The sequence below is a fragment of the Doryrhamphus excisus genome, linkage group LG9 (assembly GCF_037039965.1).
Source record: "Doryrhamphus excisus strain RoL-2023G ecotype Guam linkage group LG9, RoL_Dexc_Guam_v1.1, whole genome shotgun sequence".
In the NCBI taxonomy this organism is placed as follows: Eukaryota; Metazoa; Chordata; class Actinopteri; order Syngnathiformes; family Syngnathidae; genus Doryrhamphus; species Doryrhamphus excisus.
In genome coordinates this window covers 4,865,660-4,882,600 of record NC_136365.1, presented here as the reverse complement: position 1 = coordinate 4,882,600, position 16,941 = coordinate 4,865,660, and the positions used below count along the sequence as shown (strand labels likewise).

At 40.4% G+C, this 16,941-nt stretch overlaps 3 protein-coding genes across 6 annotated transcripts; 1 reads left to right on the top strand and 2 right to left on the bottom strand.

Moving 5' to 3' along the window:
• Nucleotides 1–1,182: 1,182 nt before the first annotated feature.
• On the bottom strand, nucleotides 1,183–5,803 carry map9 (microtubule-associated protein 9). Of its 3 annotated transcripts, XM_058077914.2 has the most exons (14): nucleotides 5,478–5,802; nucleotides 5,283–5,367; nucleotides 4,885–5,118; nucleotides 4,672–4,812; nucleotides 4,377–4,594; nucleotides 4,198–4,246; nucleotides 4,048–4,115; nucleotides 3,921–3,964; nucleotides 3,692–3,842; nucleotides 3,194–3,271; nucleotides 2,905–3,066; nucleotides 2,382–2,527; nucleotides 1,958–2,093; nucleotides 1,184–1,879 (listed from the first exon to the last, which is right to left on the bottom strand). In XM_058077914.2, exons 1-14 carry the CDS (start codon nucleotides 5,547–5,549, stop codon nucleotides 1,760–1,762), a joined length of 1,704 nt encoding a protein of 567 aa, XP_057933897.2. In that variant the 5' UTR covers nucleotides 5,550–5,802; the 3' UTR covers nucleotides 1,184–1,759. The 3 variants fall into 3 exon arrangements, with proteins under 3 accessions (XP_078649383.1, XP_057933897.2, XP_057933876.2); XM_078793257.1 differs by having other exon boundaries at nucleotides 1,183–1,879; nucleotides 3,921–3,961; nucleotides 4,672–5,118; nucleotides 5,478–5,803; XM_058077893.2 differs by having other exon boundaries at nucleotides 4,672–5,118.
• Nucleotides 5,804–6,174: 371 nt separating this feature from the next.
• On the bottom strand, nucleotides 6,175–11,592 carry smim14 (small integral membrane protein 14). Of its 2 annotated transcripts, none has more exons than XM_058077964.2 (5): nucleotides 11,394–11,592; nucleotides 8,189–8,278; nucleotides 7,091–7,139; nucleotides 6,851–7,008; nucleotides 6,175–6,719 (listed from the first exon to the last, which is right to left on the bottom strand). In XM_058077964.2, the coding sequence occupies exons 2-5, from the start codon at nucleotides 8,261–8,263 to the stop codon at nucleotides 6,681–6,683; spliced, it is 321 nt and encodes a 106-aa protein (XP_057933947.1). In that variant the 5' UTR covers nucleotides 8,264–8,278; nucleotides 11,394–11,592; the 3' UTR covers nucleotides 6,175–6,680. The 2 variants fall into 2 exon arrangements, with proteins under 2 accessions (XP_057933947.1, XP_057933929.1); XM_058077946.2 differs by lacking the exon at nucleotides 11,394–11,592 and adding an exon at nucleotides 9,354–9,492.
• Nucleotides 11,199–16,466, top strand: ube2kb (ubiquitin-conjugating enzyme E2Kb (UBC1 homolog, yeast)). The gene is made up of 7 exons (XM_058077936.2): nucleotides 11,199–11,489; nucleotides 11,896–11,989; nucleotides 13,142–13,200; nucleotides 13,292–13,374; nucleotides 13,445–13,544; nucleotides 13,619–13,747; nucleotides 15,557–16,466. The coding sequence occupies exons 1-7, from the start codon at nucleotides 11,427–11,429 to the stop codon at nucleotides 15,629–15,631; spliced, it is 603 nt and encodes a 200-aa protein (XP_057933919.1). The 5' UTR covers nucleotides 11,199–11,426; the 3' UTR covers nucleotides 15,632–16,466.
• The last annotated feature ends 475 nt before the right edge of the window (nucleotides 16,467–16,941 follow it).

The window sequence follows — 16,941 nt, the reverse complement described above, 5'->3', positions numbered from 1 at the left end:
TAATACTGGAATAAATATTGCATTGTGTAAATACAATGTGTAAAAACCCAGACAAGCACAGGAAAAACATGTAAACTCTATTCATGTAATATATATTATTACTTTGTATTTTCACACACATACATATACACACACACATATATATAACTAAAATCTCATACTCAAAACTAGTGAATACAGCGAAGCCCCGCCCACCCCTCTTGCTCACCATCATGGCGGACTTCCTGCTCCATGGCGTACGACTCTGTTCCATTAATTTGCGATGAAATTACACTTTCCCTTTGAAATTATCGTGTCCTTGGTCGGTATTTGTGACTTAAGTTTACGCACACGTGCATCCTGTTTGTGGCTTTTCAAAGTAATAGCACCATATTTGAGCCCAGCATTTACAATGCGGAAAATACTGCATTTCGTCCCCTGCCTATTTCATAGGTTTTCGTATGGCGTCAGTAATGCGAATACGCCGAGGCGCAAAAGAGCATCTACGAGCAGGTTGTTTCAATTCACACCCGAATGTAATACTCTTCACGTGCACATTGTATGGGCCACAGGCTCATATTAATGACCAGTGACCACCAGCACTACTTAGTGCCACGTAGTACACTTCTGGCGCATGGAACGATTTTCTACGCCCATCTGTTGCTTTCCTCTCCTGGGGCCCTTAGCAGGAAAGTAGGATAAATGACCTTTCATGCATTTTCAGGGACAATTACACTACACACATATATACATTATATCCTATGGCAAATTTCACATACATTCATTAACAGAGCCAAAAGTGGCTCTGAAACCAAACACACATTTTAGAGGCCTATATACAAAGGCCCAAAAGCCAGCATTGTTAGTACAGTGAACGGCATCATGCCACGTCTATCACGTGAACGTCCCCGGGCACTGGGCATGGTTGAGGCTGGTTTGAGCTACAGTGATCTAGCCAACATATAGATAAGGATCATTACATCTGGTTGCAAAACCTGCAGGACCGGTTTCACCGTGCCAGTTGTCCAGCACGGGAAACACAGGATCAATAATCGACTGTGCGTCAACTGTACGACTTAGTGTTTGGCAGGTGTCCGTTTTTTTTATTTCCGGATGCCTAAATCATAAAACAGATTATTCATATGAGGAAAATCCAGTTTAGGGCTTCATGATAAAAATGAGGTCGAAAAATATGGTCAGAACACGACTTATTTGTTTCTCTTTTTACGACTGAACAGACAATCATTCGTTACTTTTAATAGTATTGGAAACTACTACACACATGCACAGGAAACACAAATTCAGACAAATATGGTATATGCAAATACCCAGCAGTCCTAAAATAAAAAAATTGAGGAACAATCCTTAAAATTTGTACTAGCCATGTCAAGCTAATCAAACATAAAATGGCTTTTCTTATTACTTTATAAATGGTAAATATTAAAAATAGCCCAACACACATATATATATATATATAAATGCTCCTGTTATCACAGTACTGACATAAAAATCACTTACGTACAAAAACCCCAGCATTGAACTTTCCTAAAAATATAAGCATGTCCCTCAACAATGAATAAATTGCATATTAAAAGATTGTTCGACAGTTTCAGTTTCAAATGTCACCCACATCCATCCACTGGAGCCTATCCCAGCTGACAAACGGCAGACCAGACTTGAGACTAGTCACCAGTCAATCAGTGCCACCAGTCAATCAGTGCCATCTCACCAACAAAGGTCAGTAATGTGAACCAGTAGACTACCGACTGTAGGTCTTGACTTATTTTGGGAATTGGATGGTTTTATTAGGTGGACTCCATGGAGGAGGAGGGCTGTCACGGAGTATCACTTGTATACGCCTTTCTTCTTTCTGTTGCTTTTGTTGTAAATCCTTTTTTGCCTGTTGTTTTCAAATTGAAATGTATTTCAATACCCATACCAAGACATGAGTTGACATAAGAGCCAGGAAAGCACTTACCAGCCATTGTTCAAACATCTCTAAAGCCATTTTATCTTTCTCCTCTTTAATGTATCGATGCTCCTCTGCTTTATTCTTATTTTCCAAACGTTCTGTTGAGACTTTTTTCTGCAGGGCATCAGTCTTTTTTTCGCACCTGACAAAATGGTGACATCATTGAGATATATGTCATTAAAACTTTGAGGAATTTTGTCCATCTTGCACAATTGTTTACAAAATGTCTCTATGCTAGAGACATCTAATTAAATGCTCTTTCACTAAATGTCTGAAGAAACTGTGAAATTGTGTATCCACGTGTTGCCATTCGTATATTTATTTGACTTTGGTGGTGCGCCATGAGATTTTTCTAATGTAAAATTGGTGCCACGGCTCAATAACGGTATAGGAAACACTTATGTAATGTAGGGAAAGACTACGTACTCACCAGTTCGAAAAGGCAGATTGGCTGCCTCGCTTTCTTTCTTCCTCCTCCTCCTGCTTCTTCAGCGTATGTTTTCTCTCATCCTCTCTTTGCTTTCGACACTTTTCTCTTAGCATGCGATCCTGCTCACGCTTCCACCGATCAAACACCTGCAATGACAACAACACTCACAGTTAGCTCAAGAACTATTTAGACCAGGGGTCGGCTACCCGCTGCTCTGCAACCGCTTCGTTAAGCCCCCCTTCGCAATGCTTGAGTATGTTTTAACACCCGAGTGGAGAAAATGAGCAAAAATATGTGACTTACTGTTGGACTGTAAATGCATCCCGGCTGGGTTCTGGCAAGCTGGTTCAACTTCAAATCTCTGTATTCCAGCATGCTAATGTTTTCGATTATTTTTCTTTATATTAGTGAAGGTGGCAATAAGTAGCGTTTTTGTAAAACCTCCTGAAGTAAAGCTGAAAGTCTGCACTTTTAAAAAATGTTATTCACTTCTCCTTTTCAGATGAATGCATAGAAATTCTACCTGTTCAGCTGTTTTCCGTTTTTCCTCGACTTCTTCCACCACACTTTGTTCTTTCCTGACACTATTTTTCTCTTTCTTTGCTTTGGCTTTAAAAATCTCGTCTTTCTTTTTTTTCCAGGCCTCGTACGAAGCGGCAGCATCTTTCTTCTTCTCTTCTTCTTCCTTTTAGGTGAAAAGAAAATAAGTTCAACAATGTGTAGAAAATGCATTTATTTACTATTTTGTTTTACCGTAGTCTGGTAGAGATGGTCCCCTTTGCTGAGAGGTTGTTGTCTTCTCAGCTGCTCACCTTTTTCTTTTGCTCTTTCCAAGTCTTCTCTTTGTTTATGCTCTCTATGTACTGTTCGTTTTTCTTTTTCAGCCATTCCTTTGAGGAGTACAAGAAATTATTTTAAATGACTGACATCAAGTATTCTGAAATATATACGTAGGCAACTTTATTTACTATTGAACTGAAAAACTGAATGAGAGCCAGTACAATAATAAAGCAGCATCAAAACAACATTTATAGTTTCTCACAAACATGAGGACACCCCCCACATTTCATATCTTCTCAACAACACAATAAAACTGAAACCTAGACAGCATACAGCTTGTATTGCAGTATCCATTTACTATCCATTGAAAATGACACAACACCCTGGTATTGTTGTTTAGATACGTGTGTACATATAGAAATGTTCCTTGAGAAGTTATATTGTAATAAAAATGGTTGCTCAAATGTGAGGGGTAAACATACTTATTGTATATTGTCAAATAATGAACAAGAGAGCGTCCTGCCACTAACCTGGAAAACAGCAGCCCGGAGGGAATCTGCATCTTGTGGTTGACAATCTGGGAAACCTTTGGAGTCCAAAAGTGTGAGAGTTCCCATATACTTTGACTTCACCTTCTTGTACTTCGCACTGTTGGCTCGCTTAGACTGAGAACTTGATGCCCTGTCAAACAAGAGGAAAAAAACAATGATGCTACTAAATATTTTCTCAGGTAGGCATAGGTTGGATAATATCACTGACCTGGTGACTTGAACATGAGCATCAGAGTGAGCTGCCAACTCTTGCTGAAAAGGGAAGACCAATATAATTGTATTAAAGTAACAAACAAATATATGTAAGTTTCAGCTTGGGCAAGAGCTCGCCTTACGTTACACTCTTCAAGTGAAGCAGACTTAGCCCTTTGTTGCTCTGTGGTGTCAGCTAAAGTGAAGGCATCTAAAAAAAATAAACATATTTGTTTTTCTGCATATCAAATATCACTGTCAGCTCTGGATATGATGAAGTTTTAACGGCTCACTTGAAGCGCATGGATCAGCACCTTCACCACCAGCACCTCCAACAGTCAACTTAAATAAAACGATAAAACAGCACAAATACACAATGATATATTCAACAGAGATATTAACAATCAATTCTAATGACCACTCTCAATTTTGTATTACTGTGACTGTAAGTAGATTGAAAAATGAGACCCACATGTGGACTGCAGCTCTTTATAGTTGTCGTTCCTTCCAGAGGCGCATCACCAATGCTATCGTTGCAGGCAATACTGTCAATGAGAGTTAATGGAGAAGTTTGAGGTCTGCTGGCAGCCAGTAATGATTGTGCATCTTCAGCTGTTGTCTCTGTCGCATGGAGGCTCAACCCCACAATCCTTTGCCTTGGTTTGGGTCTAGGTGTCTCCTTGTCTGTGCCTAAATTAGAGAGAGTTGGAGTCATGAGTGTGTGTGTGTATTTGAATGTACTGTGCAGAAGTTGCTCCTAAATTCACCAGCTGAGGTCACATATTCAATGTCAGCATCCGGTGGAACGTCTTGACAGAGTGTGTCTCCACTGTTATCCAGTCTGCTTTCAGGCCACATTGGAGCTGGAGATTTCCTGCTGTGGAAAGATGAGTCTGGACGTGCATCGTCTGACAGGTATGACAGCAACATGGATGAGTTGTTTCTTGCGGGTTGATGGTCAGTCAGTTTCATGTCATTATGTTGCAAGTCGTCTTCGCCGGATAAGTGATAGCTGTCCACAGTCCCCTGTTGACCTTGTGACGCTCCATCCAGAGATATAGTTCCTTGGGATTTCAAAAACGAAGTTATCTTTTTCGTCCCTTGTTTGTCCTCGTCGTCCAAGAATTCAAAGTCATTGAGTCTACTTTTAGTCTTTGAGGCCTTGAATGCATCAGACCTGTTTTTTCTTGATTTGAGTAGGTTGTCTAAAAAATCTGGAACATACAAGAAAAGGTCATAGAAATGCAGAATCCTTTTTTCAGGAACTTATCAAAACCAAACAAAATCCTATTTGCTCGAGTTACAATAAAAGTCAGACCCGGGCATTATGGGCTTAAATGAAAAAAACTTTAAAACTACTTTCATGAACTGAACTTACCGTCGGTATCCTCATCTGAATCTTGTTTATACAAAAGTGATGTGTCTTTTGTAGCTCGGAGAGAGAGGGCAGCTTCAAGTTCATCCTGCGAACAGTAAGACGCTCACAAACAGGCTACTGCACAACGACGCTAATCACCTATAATTTTACGTCCATTTCTACCACATTTTCTCTCAAAATACTGTCGCTAATTACCTGGAATGTTGTCCTTTTTGTTGTTTTAGGACTTTTTTTGTAAGCCAAAGTCTCGAACACTTCGTTTGTCATCTCTGAAAACAAGCTTTTGGACGGTTATTAGCATATTAGCTACCAGCAACAAGTAAAATGCTTTGCTCCCGAAGTTGCTCGATTATGTGACATAAATGTTACTGTACGTGTCGCTGAAAAAGGCACAACTGCTTCATTTTTCTGATATTATAAGCGGTATAGAAAACGGATGGATGGACGTTAAAAGTATATTTGTGGCCACGGGAGAAATGCTCTTTTGTTGACGGTAGCCTAGGGAGACAGTTTCCGGTGTCCCGGCACGCATGCGCAGTGTATTTCCACTGATCCATTGGTTTTCCATTTAGGAGGTGACTCAACAGAATGCTCTTAATGACGTCGGAATGACCTAAAATCTCACTTTTACGCCCCTTGTTACGCGAATACTATCAGTGCTAAGTAAGGTTTTGTATTGATCCAAATATTTTGTGCTTTTAAAAAAGGAGCAATCATACTATTGTTTTAATAAGTTGACACTCTGTTCTGTTGGCTGATTCCACAATCATCACGTGAACGGTCCGTATTGTTAGGATGGTTGTATTCGCGCCATAAACTTAACTGAAATATACAGACTATGTTAGAACATACTTTCAATATTAAATTTGCAGGAAAAAGGTAACAATTATTGAGTAGTCCTTTATTTTACAGGCCATAAATGTATGGAATGACTTTAAATTTGAATTAAACACAAAATTTAAGAGTACATTTAATTAGAAATGACAATTACAAATAGTGTGGCTGTCTACTTCATTCTGCTGATACAAAGTACAATTCAAATTAACTGGCACCGTTTCAACTTGGAACAGCCTCCCTACCAAAGAGTTGTGCTAAAGCTGATGCATACTTTAGGTCTATAGATTAGCAGCATAACAGTGTGTATACAATAATAAAATATACAACTATACAAAGCCTTTTTTTGTACATTTTTTTGACAATCTAACCTAAAAAATATACACATATCAGTTGGGTTCTAGTGAGGGAAGTCATAAAAGATCTACTCTACTTTACATTGTAAATATAATAAAAGGAAAATAAGATCTTAAAATGAAGGCTGATGTGGAGCTGGTATTATCCCTGTGGTAGCTTGACAAGTGCAGCAGTCACAGCAGGTGGTTGAGCACTGCCTTTCCTTTGCTAGTCAACAGGAGGCGCTGGTGGCTCTCTTCCGTCTCTCTGCAAGACAACATCCCCCCCAAAGTATTAGGATTGATGCGTTATCAGACACTATTGATGTAGCATGCTCATACATCCACATTGGATGCATAGTCTGTTAGTGTCTTCAGATTAATCACAATCAAACTCACATTGTATGGTCCACCAGACTTCCCTGTGGAGGAGCGACCCCTTAGACTAGAAGGGCGCAGCAGGAATAGCATTAGAGCCAGCACCATCCATCCCATCGCAATCATGGGGAGAGTGAGCTCTCCTATACCACCCGGCCCTCCACCACTTGGCCCAGGTACTGGACACAGGCAAAGACAAAATGTTGATTGTTTTCCACCCACAGTAGTGGAAAAACGACTGCGTGAAGAGGTTATACGTACACTCCAGTGGACACTCTGTGTCTGTACAGTAGGACTGAGAATTCCTGAGCTGGAATGAATAATAAACTGATTGGAAACAGGAAATATGGCTGAACTATTACATATCAATTGAATACACTAACATTTATATCACTCTTTGGTGCTTTTATTCCAATAAAAAAAGCTAGCAGATGTTACATATAGAGGTTTAAAAGAACAGACTGTATGCATTTTATTCAACCTGAATAAACACTGCTGCCTGTATTCGTGTAAATGTCTGTAGCGCATGGACATACACAAATGCTGTCTCAAAGAAGCGACCAAAAATTATGAGTCATTGTGTGGTTATGATTAAATAATAACCAAGGTTAGTGGCAAAACTTTCAGCGTCGGGAGCACAACGTAGGCAGAATATACAGCTTGATGGTTCGTGCCGGCCTTGCAGTACCGAACCAAGGAACACTCCTTTTATTGTGCGGACGTCCAACGTCAATAAACAGTGATACAGTATTGTTCTGCTCACACTTTCATGTTGCATATGAATTATGTGTCATACAAAAGTATTTTTCAAAGAATAAATTTACTTTTCATACATCTAATCTTATTTTTTTGACAAAGTATCTTCAAATGCAAATTACCCACACAAACACATTTTTGACATGCCTGTTTGTCTGGGAAATATTTGATAATTAGAAAGCAACACAACAAGCCCTGGTGGCGTCGCTTCTCTAAGCCACGTGTACCTTGCCATGCTAGTTAGACCAGTACAGGTATCCAAGTTAAGCAGAACCTGACAATATAATTGCATGTTACATTGGTTCATATGGTGAGTGGGCATGTTTTGAGTCTATGCTACGAAGCATATGTTCCTTTAAATCAAATGTTTAGTCACACAATGCGCAGCATCATGCCGTGGCTGTCCAATATAAACATTGAGCAGGAACCAGGATGTTGAATCAGCTTCCTATTTGCTTCTCTATCATTTTTTTTACTTTTATCTTCAAATCGATTTGGAATCCATTTTCTTCTAATGAAATTGCTTTTGGAATTGTTTTTTGTTTTACTCCACCACCTCATCAAATGTGCCACATTTCTTTGATAGCAAGTGCGAAGACGTACCAGGTTGATGAGACGCCTCATTGCAGCCTCATGAGTGCAGATGCATTCACAAGGGTCAAAGCCCCCTTCTGCCATGTCTTAAAAATTGATCTGAAAGCAGAAAGATTCCTAAGAGGACAACCTCGAGTGAAGCATGGTGTAATTGACTCTCAAGCACACAAGGCTCAGGGGAGGGGATTGCTCAGTTTGGACACGTCAGCCGATTGTCGCCTTGTGTAAAAGGAAATGCTATTTTATTAATATCCATCCCTTGGATTTTCATTACAATGTTCGGTTAATCTCTTTATTCTACATGCTCTATATTTATTATTAGGTTATGTTACTTCTTACAGAGTGCAACCTTGCTTACACCAAAGAGCACACCAATGTGGCGGCAAAAATCACAATTTTCATGCATTTTGTCACAGCTGCAAAATAACTTAAAATGTAGACAAAGTTGCAAGTGTCAGCATTTGATAAGGTGAGATACAGTGTTGAATTCAGTGTTGAGCTCACTGCCATGTTACCTACCATAAAAAAACTACCAAGTCTGACTGGTCACCTGGTGTATTAACACAACAAAATGCTACTAAAACGTGGGCAAACAGAGGCAACATTTTGGCGTAAATTTTCTACATTAACAGAAAACATGCTAACCAGGGTTCCACTTTATTAATCTCACTTTTCTTCCCTGTGTGTGACCTTTGTATAACTTGTATAACCTGCAAGAGGCGTATTAAAGGAAACATTATCACCATTCCCAAAGTATCTTCGTAAAAAGGCCACGCCACAATCATATTAAGACAGCCTTGAAGAATCAGACTAACTCAACAAAAACTGTATATGGAAGATGGATAAATGACTTACTGATTTAGTTGACACTAAACACTGATGTCCACTGTCAAGGACAAAACAAATACACATTTGCTGACCAAAAGAGCTTTTGTGGCATAGTCTTGTCACACATGCCAACATTTTTAATGCAAATAGTTAACATTGCAACTTTTATAGGTGTCAAGAAGATTGAATTTAATTTTCAATTTCCAATTCGTTCAGGCACGAGCTTCTTGGTAGCCTAGCAAGACAGAACAGCTGGGCAACTCCTAGAAAAAAACGAGGTCTGGACCTTTAAATACCACTGGATACAAACAGATGTTGGGATGAACAGAACCGGGGTCCGACTTACTTGTGCTTTTGGAGACGATGACGAAAACCAGTAAACGATGCGAGACGGCTACAAACAAGACCGAAAACGGTAACGTTTGTGTTTGCGTGCATGTAAGCAAAGTTGTCTGCTTTACGACGCACATCCGGGAACTGAGCGAAGCGGGCGAGAATAAGTAGAGGGTGGGCGGGACTAAGACAATAGGCACCTCCCATTGGTCAATAAACGTGACGAACGGGTCCGTCGTCCAATCACAGCATAGCACGAGTGTACTGTGAATTGTAAACAAACACACTAGGACAAGGCTGTTCAACTCTTCTGTTCACGACTCTTTTTGTGTATATATTCTAAATACAAGGTTCTGCCATACATTATCATTTGTAGCTTCACAAAAGTAATACATTAAAACACATACATGTTGCACTTGTCGAACATCCTCTACATGACGTCGGCACGCTGCTGCGTTCATACCCAAAAGCACATCAAAAGATCCTTCATGTACCTGCTACTTAAATGGCAGTAATAGTAAGACACTCCCAAGTTACCTCCATTACAGAGATATGAACAATACACAATTCTATTTCTATTGTAACAGAGAGGCTGGGCATATAGAAAAAAATCCAGCCGAAATATTAGTTTACAAATGTGTATTTGCATTTAAGAACACATCTTCATTAAGTTGACAATTGTTGATGTGGACAAAGCTTTTCTGGTAATTAAGACCACTACAGATAAATGTGAAAGTAATAAATGAGATACTGGAAAGAAACACTATGTGTATAGAAAAGCAACATAAAATGCTTTTTGTTGGGACCTATTTTATTAGGCAGGAGAGCTTTGTCGGCATTTGAACCTACTTCAAAAGCATACAAAGATCTTCTTTATGACAGTAGTAAAGAAAATGATCAAATCGCTATTTAAAGACTCTCAACATTGAGATTGCTTTGTCACCTGCGACAGAAAGCTGTTTTATTCATTGTTGACCTCCATTAGGTTTTTTTGGATATATTTTTATGTATGCAGCCCTCAGCGCAAAAAGTTTGGACAGCCCTGCTTTACAGTTGACATGAAATGAGTTGTTTTTGAAGAATCATGAAGAATCAATGATCATCTATCTGTGGTTCAGTGTCAGTAAAGGTTTTCACTACATTCTATATTTCAACTCTTTAGATAAACAAAAAAAAGTTTTTAAACCTTTGTGTCACTGCATTTTTTTCCATGTCCTATCCTTTCTGCTCAAGATTGACAAAACGTACGTCATAGTGGCGTTGCAATGTAACAGCACAGACAAGAACACGGGGCACATTCATATAAGGTGGTTACATTATTTTCACATTTTCTTTTCCCCAGCCCAATCAAGACCCACCACACACTGAAAATGTGTCATGACCTACTTTTGGGTCACAACCTTATATTATATTATATGACAGGAATTTTTTTAGGCTTTTGCTGCAAAAAGGCACTGTCAGGTTTTGAACTGAACTCAGAGGACTGTGGGTCGATTTGGCCCATGAACTGCCACAAGGGAAAACTAACATTTTGCATAATAAAATGTAATTTCAATTTACAAAGATAAGTTCGCTGGCACAACAGTTGACTTGATTACATTTCCCTATGCCTACTCTAAATTCTCCATAGGTGTGAATGGGAGTGTGGATGATGTCTATGTACTGTGACTGCTAAGCAATGCAATGTAAGCTCACCTGTGACCCTAATGAGGACAATCAATATAAAAAAATAGATACATTATTCAAGTACAGTACACCAACCAATCAATGCAGCAGTGTAGAAAATGTAGTAATTCCTATTGGAATGATTGAGATGGGGGCGTCATTGGAGGATTCTCATGGCGAGAAAATGCCCGAAGGCATGTTTGAAAAGAACACGCCCCTGTTTCCCTCCTGAATGAAGCTTCCAGCATGGGATGCAGACTGGCAGCTAGTGCGGCGTCAAAAGGAGCACTGCGTCATTGTGAACGGCAGTAAATAGTAACAGTAAACTCGTCACAGAGAAGAGAAGACAAGAGGGAAGACCAGACAAGAGGCTGTCAGTCAGACTCACCCGGGAGGAGCAAACATCATCTCGGCGTACACAATGACCAACATTGCAGTGCAAAGAATTAAGCGGGAGTTCAAAGAAGTTCTCAAAAGTGAAGAGGTATCATAATGTCAGCTCATTTCAGCATATTAGTTTGTAAAAAGTCGCGGATAAATGTACATATTAGCGTCATGGGTTAAATAATGACACTAACTTTAGCTAGCAGCAGCTGGCAACACCCATGTTGTGTTTGCTAGCTGGTGTGTTCAAGAAACGTGGGGGATTTTCAAAAATACAATTTTCTCTTTAGTAATACTAAACAACATTTTGCTCTCTTTCAAAAATATACACATTGGTAAGCACGTATAGTGACTATATAACAACAGGGTTACTTACCTGTTGCTAGCAAGGTATGTATCATACCAACGAAAAATCCCGGGCTTCTCATTATGACATTTGAACGCATCAAGTTCCATTTCAGTTGCAGGCACGTTTTCACGCTGTTTCTATTTGCTCCATTTGGTAGACAAGTAAAAATCAGATAAAAGTCGAGATGGTGGATGACAACTTCACAGAGTTAAGGGGCGAGATAGCAGGTCCTCCAGATACACCATATGAAGGCAAGTATATTTTACCAATGCATCCTCCTACCTTATATTGCTTATTCTGTTCAATGGCGGGGTGAACTGCAGTAGTTACAAAGACACTGATATTGACACTTAGGACAAGCTAGAGCAGGGGTGTCCAAACCGTATCCCATGGGCCAAATGCGTCCCTCCAACCCCCTTTGTGCAAACACACCTAATGAAGCCACTGCTTTAAAAGAAGCTTGCATGCTAAAAAGCTGCAGGATGACATCAGCAGGATGTCTTGGTGCTATTTTGAACATTAAAAAAGCAAAGTCAAATAAAACATTACTATAAATGATAAGCCCTGTGATTGGCTGGCGACCAGTGCAGGGTGTACCCCGCCTCTCACCCGAAGACAGCTGGGATAGGCTCCAGCACCCCCGCAACCCTCAAGAACCAAGCGGAAAACAGCTGCCCAATTTGAAGCAAGGACAGTTTCCTGTTCCCCTTTAGACCACCAACAAGATCATCATTTGGCACGTTCTGTATCATGGTAGCGTGTGATTGATTGGCTGTTCCCGCTGTCACTCCATGAGCGCTTGAACTTGGTAGTTTTTGGTAGTTGGTGAGGAGTCTCGAGTTAAAACATGCCCTGCTTGGGTTTGGCCGCCATGATGGTGAGCAGAATCGAGAGACATTGCATTGTAAACATGTCATTGGCGGACTGCAACTTGTTTTTTTTATTGGGCCACAGCACGTGGTAGAAATTAAATTCCAAAAAACACACATATGTGGAAAATAGAGCTCTAAGTACAGAGAGAAAGCTTATTAACGCAAAGCTTTGTACTATGTACATTTTGTTTAACTTTCTTACAAAAGAAAAACTAAATATACACAAATTTCAAAGTAGCCCCTGCATCCTTTGACTTTTCAGTATGCTGCCCTCAGTGGAAAAAGTTTGGACACCACTGATCTTGAGTGTGCAATTCGCCCAACATCTCCATATTTGAGATGTTGGAGTAAACCCACGCAAGCACTGAGGGGAGCAAAATCCACACATCTTTCAAACTGAGATAATAAAATATACCTTGATTGTGAAACTGATGTGCTAATTGTTAGGCCACCTAGCAGCCTAAAGTATATTTGTTTTAATTTATGCATTTCACTTTTTTTTTATTAATCTTTTATGCCCTCTACCCCAAGGAGGCAGGTATCAGCTTGAAATCAAAATCCCAGAAACCTACCCCTTTAACCCACCTAAGGTATGGACATCAACTGTACAACACACTTGAGTCTAACCTGGAAGAGGTCCTTCAATTTCACTTCCACTATTGACATCTTTCTGCTTTGAAGGTACGATTCATCACAAAGATTTGGCACCCAAATATCAGCTCTGTGACCGGGGCAATATGTCTGGATATTTTAAAAGACCAGTGGTGAGTAAGACATGTTACATTCTCAGTCAAACAAAACCTGCTACTTCATAAAGCTCACTGCATCAATCAGGGCGGCTGCTATGACCCTGCGGACAGTCTTATTGTCTCTACAAGCCCTCCTTGCTGCAGCAGAACCAGACGATCCACAGGATGCTGTTGTAGCAAACCAGGTGAACCATCGACTCTCATTGTGTTTACAGGTCAGTTGGGACAGTTATTGACTTTTTTCTCTATTCACCTACAGTACAAGCAGAACTTGGACATGTTCAAACAGACCGCAAGGATGTGGTCTTACATCTATGCAGGTGCTCCGGTCCCCAGTCCGGACCACACACGCAAAATCGACAAACTCTGTGCCATGGGTTTTGATAAGGTTATGATCACGTCCTGTGTTATTCAGTCATGCCTTGTACTTCTAGTCTCCCAAAAAGGGAGCACACTCCTCATATTTCAGAAAGCATTTTATTACATCTTCTCCAGGGACTATAATGTAATTGAATATCTGTATAGATTTTATATCCCCTGAAAAATATTAACATTGTCATTGTTGTCTAAATACCTGGCAACACCAGCATTGCTTTAGTCTTCTTGGGCATGGAATTCACCAACGCTGCACAGGCTGGTACTAGAATCCACCATCCTAAGCTTGAGGATGCCCTACAGGTGCTCAATTTAGACATACAATCTTCATTAAAATGTTAAGACCACTTGAAAAAGTAGAGCTTCAAAATGCATAAAGAAGAAATGGGAGTGAAAAAAAAATGGCAGTAAGAAATTTATTGCAATTGAAATGAGCAGCGGCGGAGTTTTAACTAGGGGCGGCACGGCAGTCTAGTGGTTAGCGTGCAGACCTCACAGCTATGTGACCAGCGTTCAATTCCACCCTCGGCCATCTCATGTTCTCCCCGTGCATGTGTGGGTTTTCTCCAGGTACTCCGGTTTCCTCCCACATTCCAAAAACATGCTAGGTTAATTTGCGACTCCAAATAGGTATGAATGTCCATAGGTATGAATGTGAGTGTGAATGGTTGTTTGTCTATATGTGCCCTGTGATTGGCTGGCCACCAGTCCATGGTGTACCCTGCCTCTCGTCCCAAGACAGCTGGGATAGGCTCCAGCACCCCCGCGACCCAATGAATGAAATGAGCAATTCATCAGCTGATGAAAGGTTTAAGACAAAAGCCCAAATCAGCCATTTTAAGTTGATTAAATGAAGATTATGGAACAAAAAAGTCACGTGTCAGGAACACCCCCCACTCCCCACCCACCCAAACGTCACTCGGCCTGAGCCGACTGGCCGTCCATCAAGACCTGGAATGATTCTCGGCCCAAATGAAGTTTATTACTGGTGCCCAGTGCAGTCCAAGGACAATCAGACGACATCTGTGATGGCTGCAAAACTGTTGGGTTTTGCACTAGACCACCAGACATGGGTCTGAACTAAAGAGAAAAACTGAATGATGACAAGGAGATCCCACCACAGATGTTTTCCATACGGCACAGTAGAGTGGGCGCTTTTTCCTTCAACAAACAAAAAATAGTGCTACAGGTTGTGCGGGGGTGTCAAACGGCATGGAGATGTTGCAGTGGGCATCCCTGAAAGTGACTGAAAGCCCTCGTCTGTGTGGTAATGACTGGGCTTTTCAATAGGACAACGCTGCAGTCCACAATGCCTGCCTGACAAAAGGACTTCTTCCAGAGGAGTAACACGACTCTTTTGGACCAGCCTGCATGTTCCCTTTATCTAAATCATTTTTACAAAAATGTCCATCATTTCCAGACAATGGATGCCATGTTCACCACCTAGTTGAGGTGATTAACAAGAACGGCACAGCTACTCATACCTGAGTTGTTTTTGAACATTTTATTTTAATTAGCGTTTTTCTGAGCTATGTTCTTGAAGTTTCAGCTGATTAACTCCAAAAATATTTTTTTTTGCATCTTGAAGTTCTACTTGGAACCTCCCTCCTTGCATATAGTAACACTTATCTTAGTACTCTCTTGAGTTGATGACAATGTGCAGTCATTTTCAGTGGATGGTAAAGCTGTAAATAATAAACATAATAATGAATATTGTAATAAACATGGTTACTGAAATGTGAGGGTGTAGACACTTTATACTGCTAAAGTAGAGCTCCTGTAATCTAACATTTTCTTTTGAAATTCCTCACTTTCTACACAGAATGCAGCAATAGTGGCCTTGTCTTCCAAATCCTGGGTTATTGCAATGGCGACAGAGCTGCTCCTTAGCAACTGAAAGCCAACCAGGCAACGCAACCGCCCCAAATCTTTGCAACATCACAGCATTTTTACCGCACAGCCACCAATTCTGCATTCGCCACAACAGACTGAACCCTCTGAAGTCCTAAGCAGCAGCAGCTCGACTGCTCTGTGTGAAGCTTCTAAAGCAGGGGTGGCGACCTTTACTATCACAAGAGCCATTTGACCCCTTCCAGACAGAAGAAAAGTAGTCTGGAGCCGTAAAACATAATAGCTCTTACGAGTTTTTTTTTTTATCTTGCTTAATCTTAACTGAAGTGCAGTGTGCATGTGTAATGGATGACGAGTGGTGAAGTACATTGGTTAGACCTCAGCCACTGACGGCTTAAGGAATATTTCTTTTAGCTCGCTGACCAATGCTGCTCCACTTAAAAGCTCCATCGGTGGACTTAGGTGGTCGCCGGTTGGAGTCTTGTGTGTGTAGGGCTTACGAGTTACACATATGTTGTACTACTTTGAAATAAATTACTACTAATGTTGAGTGGTAGTACGAACATGAGGTATGTACAAACTTTTCTAGTATCACTGAACAATTATGCTGTGTTGTACACTAATTATGTCCTGTCCTCAAAACACTTTTTGTTTGTGGTTGTTTATTGAAAACAGAAGTAGTATAATAGTGCTGAAAGGTGGAGACCGCTGTAACATGGACATTTATTTCATTTTTAAATTGAGGACAGGTGTCTCTGTAATAAAAATTTCAATTATTCTGTTAATTTTATAATTGAGATAAAAATTTAAAAACACTTTTCCTCCCATGTATTTGTATTACTCTAACACATGCATCAAATAAAATTCATGTTTGCGGCACATAGCACAAAAATCCATCAATTTTCTATGCTGCTTGTCCTCACTAGAATATGCAGGAGTCTATCCCAGCTGAGAGGCGAGAAGCAGGGTACACCCTGGAAGGGATATATTGGTTGTTAGCTTACCACAAGGGATGAAGACATCTCAACAACGAATGCAGGTAAGGCAAAGGCCGCACTCATGCAATCACCAGTCAGAACTAGTCAGATCTCCCCCCTCGTAACAAAAAAGGAGGCTGAAGTGCTGCATGCGGTTATGGAGCCGCAGGTTGCCGACCACTGTTGAGTAACAAGACAGTGAAGGAAAATCCAAAATACACTTGGAACATTCAACAGGCATTACAGTATACGCAGCACCTTTGGAATATTGTGAAGGAACAATGGTGAGTATGTAGTTAGCCATGTCCAATATAGCACCATTGTGATTAAAAAAAAAAGTAGGAAATTACAGTTTCCATTTGGATTGAGACTTGGGAAT